Raw genomic sequence first — 7065 nt, 5'->3', positions numbered from 1 at the left:
AGAGTAGTTGCTTGACGTCAGCGTCACTTCTACGAGTCCTTAGTAGGTTCTTTTACTCGTCTTTTTTGGTACTTCACCTAAATTCCTGATTTTGCCTCTTCGCCCTGAGTCGATCGCGTCCCCTTGCGTTCACCCACTTGCATGCCGGCCGCGGCCCGGGCCCGGGCTGCTTCAGGTCCTCCCGCTGGCCGTCTGGAAGTGAGCAGAGCATGCTGCCTTGGCCCCCAGGACCCGCTCGGCGCTGAAGCTGAACAAAGAGTCAGCCGGTGTTGTGTTCGGCGACCTTACGAGTATTTGTGCAGGGTGCGGGATCTGCAAGGGCTATGCGCGGCCGGTAGAGCTTCTCGTGAGGCCCTGTACCATACCTTACCCTACCCAGGACCCTGATCCTTTGCTGTCATTGATGCTTCAAAAGTGTGTCAGTCGTTTTACAATTTGCTGTTTTGAGTCCACTGACGGATTGTGTGAGGGACTGTCTTGTTTAATAGCCAATACATGTCTAATCGAATCTCCATCATGTGAGGTTCTCTGTTGTGTATTTGATTAATTGGTTCCCACGCATGATTCGCAGTCTCAGACTTACTCTTCCAATACTGCAAATTAACACTAATTTAATGAACTTAATTTGAAAGAACTCTATTTTTAAAGTTAGTTCATATCTATGTAGTCCAAATTGCTTCACAAAATTGCCATAAAATACTCATGTTGTTCATCGTTCTTTACACAGCAGGTGAGAGATGGCGCGCGGTCAGCAGAAGCTGCAGTCGCAGGCCAAGGCAGCTGAAAAGGCAGCCAAGGTCGCCAAACAGAAAGGCCACAACGCTAATACCCAGAAGAAGGCTGCACAGCAAGCTCTTGTTTTCTCGTGTGCAGTATGCAAAGTACGTCCAATTTTTGTTGCATCACGAAAGGAGTGATTGATTTGTCAACCCATCTTCATAATGTGATAAAATGTTTTTGTTCCAGGCCCAGATGCCTGACCCCAAGACTTACAAGCAACATTTTGAGAATAAGCATCCAAAGAATGACCTACCACCAGAATTAAAGAATGAATGAAAGGCATTCCAATCATCCTGATATAATTTGGAAGGGGGGAAAAAGACTCAACTGTTCTTCTTTTTATCATTGTCGGAGAAGGGTAAATGAAGGTTTTTAATTAATCATCTGCAAAGAAACCCATGATATTAATAGGCTTCAGAAGCAAGGCACATGACTGAATTTAATATGTGATGACTGTAGCTACCTCTGTTTCGGTCATTGATAATGTGTGGAACTTTGGCTTGTTTGGCATCAGATTTAATCATTTCCAGGAAATATGAGGGTACTAGATTTTACCAATTTTTCTTACAATTTTGCTGTTATAAGAGACATTAGATCCTTGTTTATTTTTCCTTGAAGAAAAAAAACAATAGTCAAAATGATAGTTGGTTTGTGGTTTCTACCAATGTCTTGCTATTTGCTTTATTGAGCTTTGTGGGATTGGCCATCTCTTTGCAAACAGTATTTGAAGCTATATTGGTGTCATTTGTACATGTATACCATTGTGATGGAGTTTTCTTAATTCAGAATTTGCAATGTCTGGCTCATGTCCACTTAATTTGCAGCTTGTATTTCATATTCATTCTTATACTGTTTCAGTGAACTAAGGTACAAGTAATTTAAGTTGTTTTTATAAAAAGAAATTAATAAAGTTTATTTAATAAACTTTTTTTCCTATATTATGAACTTAACTGTAAACCTTATATTCTATTCAGGCACTGAAGTAGTACTTTACGTAACTTGTACCTCAGCTCTGGGTCGCAGTTTACATGAGTTGATTTATCCTCAACAATAATGAGAGCATCTTCCTTGGGCTGGGAGAAATAGAAACAGAAGTTATGTAAAGTCAAAATCTGCCTCAGCTTCAACCCTGCATGCACCTCCCCCCTCACCCCCTAAATAGGAAGAGAAGGTGACTTACGAGATGTATGATGTATCCATTTGAGTTCTGCTCTACTTTGGCCTCTGCAATGCCAACATCTTCTCGAAGCCGCTGGATGAAAGTGTCAAGATCAAGAGAACCCCATTCATAGCGCATTTGAGATAGAGTTTCTTCTGGACGCCGAGGAAGCTTTTTAGTTGAAGGGTTGTTTCCCTGATTGCTAGTTCCGCTTGGTTCCAAAACCTGGTTACATTAAACTAAATCATTAGAAAATAACTCCACTAGCTCATAAAGCAAGCGGATGGCTAAGAAAAGACATATTCTGAACATATCAGTCATTGACTCATGTCTACACACTAACCTGAATGTGGTGATGGTTGTCTTTGACTTGTAACTGTCCTGTAAGAGTAGCCAGGTTGACTCCCATACGAATTTCATTGACTACAAGTTTGTTACAAACTTCGGGACTTAAATTGACCCTAGCCCGTTTCCTTTTTAAAGGCAGAGTTAAAACATCTCCCCCTTTAAATGAAATTATGTTGTTTTTGTCAGTCTGTGGAAAATTAAGTAAATCTAACTTAAAACCCAGATAAGAAAATGTTAATAATAAATTTTAATTTTTAACAGAAAGTTACCTGTTCTATGACCAAGTCTGTTCTGCTGGGGGCCTCCACAGGTGGCTTCAAATAGGATTCAGGTATAACTAGTGTTGTTGGCTTTAGGTCTCGCACAAGCTTATTTCCTTGGGTGAAGTTTAAAGATGTATCAATGGGACAATGCATTGCCTTCATTGCTAGGGGCTGGAAAGGAGCTAGTGCTTCTAAGTATGGAAAATCAGGCTCTGTGCAAACATACAAGACCAATACATTCACTTAGAGAAAATAAGGTTGGTTTAAGAAGATAATGACAAGGGCATTATGAACATGAAGGAGTTACCCCCCCATAGCGGGTTATGTTGCTAAGATGTTAGTAAGGTAATTGTATGTAATTCTATTATATTAATTCACAGCAACACTACACTTGCCTGTGAAAACAACAGCATGTTGAGAGTTGGAACCCCACAGCTCCATAAAGTGAACTGAATCACCAAACCTCAGGCTTGGGTGTCCACAAAATACTACACATGGCTGAAAGCATTAAAAATAAAATTACCAGCATGACAAAAATTACTTTAGTCACCGTTGAGTTTAATTTGCAGTATGAAGGCTGCAAGCAAAGTTGAGGCAACAGGATAGTGTGGGGGTCGTTCTTTTCTCCCTTGCCCCAACTATACCCTTGCAGCATCCGAATCATAAATTCACCTTCACAAATAAATAAGACGTACCTGTCTGTATTCTGTGCTAAAGCCTTCTGCATAAATATTTTTAAAATGCTTTAAACGGTTATTCTTGATAAGGAATGCATGAGGGAAAGGTTCCTCTGGAAGATACACCTTGTTTTGCTTTCCTTGAGACAACCTTGGCAAAAAAATAATTTAAAGGTCAAGACAAAGCAGTTGCTAGAATGAAGTAGTTAATTAATAAATCATAGCGATCATACGAACCACTCTGCTAAAATATTGGAATAACCTAATGAGGTATCAGCAACAGGTGAAATAAAATACATTGGAACTTGAGTGAGTCCCAAGTTTTCGAGATGTCCAGATAAACATTCAAAGAGATCATATATCACACCAGATGGATAACATGGCATTAAAACACACCCTCCAGACCGCAAAGTAGTGGCTAAAAGGTAAAGAATCATGGAGATTATTATTGGAAGCAAGTTTTATAACATCCTTTAATGGTTAATAATTAAATAGAGAAGTGAAGTATACTCACAAACAGTAATACAAAGCTCGCCAAGCATGGAGTCAGGATTGCAGAGAGGGGTTTGAGTAAGGCCAGTCATAATTAAAACATCTGCATTTTTCAGAGCAGATTGATCCATAGGCCTAAAAAACAGAGGGTGAAAAACAGATGAATAAATTCAATTAAATCCATCCAATTAATAAGTATTTGTAAAAAGACAGGCACCTTGGATGCGTTGTTAATGTTGATGAGCCACTTATATATGCAACTTTCTCATGGTCAGAGCTAATAATCCAGTTACTGCTTCCCAGACAAAAACCTGAACTCACTGGTGTTACTTTCAAAGCACCATAAACATCCTAGCAGTAATATAGTTAAAGAAATTTTTAAAAGGTAATGAAATATTTTCTTTAGCATTTGACCAAATTCCCAATTGTTGGTATGATACTTTTCATAACTTTTGTGCCCAAATTGTGTCGAAAAGGGTGAACCAGGGCTATGCTCTCATAGCTATTGCTAACCCCTCTCTACAATTTGGACATAAAAGGGACAGAAAGTGTAGTGATAATTAGGATTTCAGACACTGGCTAATAGACAAAACCAAGAAACTTACAAGTTTTTCGTCATATCCAACCATTTGTATTCGAGAAAGGCTGCTGTTGACAGCAGATAAAGAGTAGAGGTGGCGCCAGGATCGTGGTTTTAAAGAATCACATAATGGTGGAGGCAAAAAATGCAATATATCTTTCCAATGAGAAGCTAGGGATGCTTTGGGAGTTTGCTCAATATATTGTACAAGTTCCTCAAGGAAAAATCTGAAAAAGATTACCTTCCAAGATGAGTTTGAACAGTAGATGTCAGGAAAAAAGGTTTAAAGCAAAAACGTGAGACATACCTCCCAATGTGTAGCGTAGGTTCGGTTGCATACACCACACCCTCAAATCCAGTTCCTTCAGTTATAAATGGTAGAGCCATCATACAAAGGTAGTTAGATATAAGAATGACATCTATCTCAGAGAAGTCTACAATTTTCTCCTGAGGCACACAAAACTCAGGTGCTGAGTCAATAAATACCCTGCCACAGCAATCTTTCAATTCCCCTTCTAGCTGAGCATTACTACAACCATGAGGCATCCAATTGGGTAAGCCACTCAAACGTGCTGATGGTACTAAGGGTAACGGTAAGAAACTAAGCACCGTTTGTGCAGAAAGCCCACAGTCCAACATCATAGTGATTCCTTTGAATCGTAGCACATGGCATGGTTTACTAGGATGACTGCTCAGACAATACTGTAAAAGTGAAATGGGATGATACTGAAATTCAATTGCTACATTCATGTATTACCAAGGCTCATTTTCTAAAGATGTAATGTCAAATAGACAATAGATAAACACAGTATATATGATGGGAAATAATTATCATTGATAAATGGCTAGCATCTATGACATGTACATAGTGTTGAATATCTTACCAATTTCATGTTTGATGATTTCCTTTATTAGTTATTGTTGTAATTAATGAAATGATCAAAAGAGTCAAAATTAAGTATTGACAAACCACACTGTAGATTCCAATTTCAAGATAAGTTGTAGATTTCAATAGAGAACTAGTGAGGTAGTAGTATCTTCATTTATTTTCTCGCAAAGTAAAAACTTCAATGCAATTTTTTTCATTCTTTTTTACTCTTTTTCAGAGTTTGCTAATGTGTTTTTTCTAGGTTAGACTGGAAAGAAAGAACTCAGTGTTGTTGACAGAGGCTTTAAGCCGCTAGTTCTAGTTTTGTCCGCCTCCTTTCGCTGGCGTGCGCGGCGCGGCACCTTCGTGACGTTGTTCATGATCATGCATGCAATCTCCCTAATGCCAGGATGTGGGTGTGGGATGGGATGGATGAAAACGTTTGCGTGATTGTTGTAGTTGTGTGCAAAGTGTTCGAAGTGTCAGTTACATCTTAATTTGTGTTAATTCTACGGCACCGGCTGCCTAAAAAGTCGTTTATTACCATTCCTCCTGCTTTGGTAAATTCCCTATCATGAAATATAGTGTTTTTCTTTCTTTTGTGAACCCGAGAGATGAATTTGATTTGTGTTTGGGATGATCCCGGTCTCTTCTTGTTATAGAATAAGTGACCCTTTTCCTATTTATCTTACTTTTCTATGTTACCTTATATTTCTTATTAACTAAAGTGAAATTTCGGCTAACTTCCCTTATTAAAATTATGACTTGCCGGTGTTTCGATGCCGTATCAGTAGTTATATGAGCCCGAAACGTTTTTCCTAACCTTAGTTTTCTCTACAGCACTAAACTCCCTTCACTTATTTGATAATTTAATATTCTTTGCAGAATGGTAGCGCCCCTTCTTCCTGAACCATGACGGGATTCGGTCACAATACTTCTCCCTCTGTTGACCTGAGCTCCTACCGTGATCAGCATTTTAAAGTGAGTGTGAGAACCATACGATGCATACTATTTGACTGGCGTTTAAGTGATCAATCTTTTTTTTTTAATTTTAGGGATCAAGAGCTGAACAGGAGAGGCTTTTACGTAATACTACTACTATTTATGTTGGCAATTTGTCATTTTATACCACTGAGGAGCAAATTTATGAACTCTTCTCAAAGTGTGGAGATGTTAAAAGAATAGTAATGGGCCTGGACAAATATAAAAAAACGCCATGTGGATTTTGTTTTGTAGAGTATCCTTTATCAATTTGAAATTGGATCTTTAAATTAATTTCTATTCTGTACTTGGATGCATGAATTTCTTTCTCTGTCTATGTTTCCTTAGCCAATTTTTCAGATATTATCTAAGAGAAGATGGAGAAAACTGCATGAGATACATTAATGGGACAAGACTTGACGACCGCATTGTGCGAACAGACTGGGATGCAGGTTTTGTTGAAGGGAGACAGTATGGCAGAGGCAAATCTGGTGGACAAGTAAGTGGTGGAATCTAGTGTTCCATTCTTTTTCATGTGACCATAAATATTTATGTGTTATTACAAATTTCAGGTTCGAGATGAATACAGAACAGATTATGATGGTGGAAGAGGTGGCTACGGCAAACTGATGCAACAGAAAGTTGGTGGACCTGTGCAAGACATTGCTGTCTTTAGAAGTTGATTTGATTGTGAGTGTTACTCACAAATCCTCTTTATTTTTATCAACCAAATCGGGCAGTTTTCTCAGTATATGATAATGCAAGAAGTTTGTATTTACTCATATTTAAAATTTATATTGACACACTTATTTCTTTTAGAATGTACACATTTTTGTATTATGTAAATTATGGGATTACTGCCATGCTATCTGCTGTTGAGTTCATACCAACAGATTTTCACGAGAGCAGAAATCATG

The 7065-nt window shown here is 38.4% G+C and overlaps 3 protein-coding genes across 4 annotated transcripts in view; 2 read left to right on the top strand and 1 right to left on the bottom strand.

Moving 5' to 3' along the window:
- Positions 1-1704, top strand: part of LOC113213855 (zinc finger protein 706) — a 245715-nt gene extending 244011 nt beyond the window's left edge. The window contains exons 2-4 of one of the 2 annotated variants that reach the window (XM_052263543.1): positions 1-42; positions 728-881; positions 967-1704. In XM_052263543.1, coding sequence (XP_052119503.1) covers positions 738-881; positions 967-1056 — 234 coding nt within the window. In that variant the 5' untranslated portion in view covers positions 1-42; positions 728-737 and the 3' untranslated portion in view covers positions 1057-1704. The remainder of the gene's footprint in view (positions 43-727; positions 882-966) is intronic. The other variant, XM_026433062.2, reaches the window with a different exon arrangement.
- Positions 1584-5483, bottom strand: LOC113213852 (integrator complex subunit 9). The gene is made up of 12 exons (XM_026433058.2): positions 5184-5483; positions 4607-5001; positions 4325-4526; positions 3937-4070; positions 3742-3854; positions 3465-3645; positions 3246-3378; positions 2946-3048; positions 2557-2762; positions 2283-2474; positions 1961-2164; positions 1584-1853 (listed from the first exon to the last, which is right to left on the bottom strand). The coding sequence occupies exons 1-12, from the start codon at positions 5190-5192 to the stop codon at positions 1740-1742; spliced, it is 1986 nt and encodes a 661-aa protein (XP_026288843.1). The 5' UTR covers positions 5193-5483; the 3' UTR covers positions 1584-1739.
- Positions 5484-5563: 80 nt separating this feature from the next.
- LOC113213854 (nuclear cap-binding protein subunit 2) lies at positions 5564-7059 on the top strand. Its single transcript, XM_026433060.2, has 5 exons — positions 5564-5727; positions 6053-6148; positions 6223-6404; positions 6509-6647; positions 6721-7059. The coding sequence occupies exons 2-5, from the start codon at positions 6080-6082 to the stop codon at positions 6829-6831; spliced, it is 501 nt and encodes a 166-aa protein (XP_026288845.1). The 5' UTR covers positions 5564-5727; positions 6053-6079; the 3' UTR covers positions 6832-7059.
- Positions 7060-7065: the final 6 nt, after the last annotated feature.

Source organism: Frankliniella occidentalis, unplaced genomic scaffold, assembly GCF_000697945.3.
Source record: "Frankliniella occidentalis isolate FOCC.00 unplaced genomic scaffold, Focc_3.1 Scaffold12, whole genome shotgun sequence".
Lineage (NCBI taxonomy): Eukaryota > Metazoa > Arthropoda > Insecta > Thysanoptera > Thripidae > Frankliniella > Frankliniella occidentalis.
The sequence above is the reverse complement of the archived record's forward strand: the minus strand, read 5'-3'. Positions and strand labels throughout refer to the sequence as shown.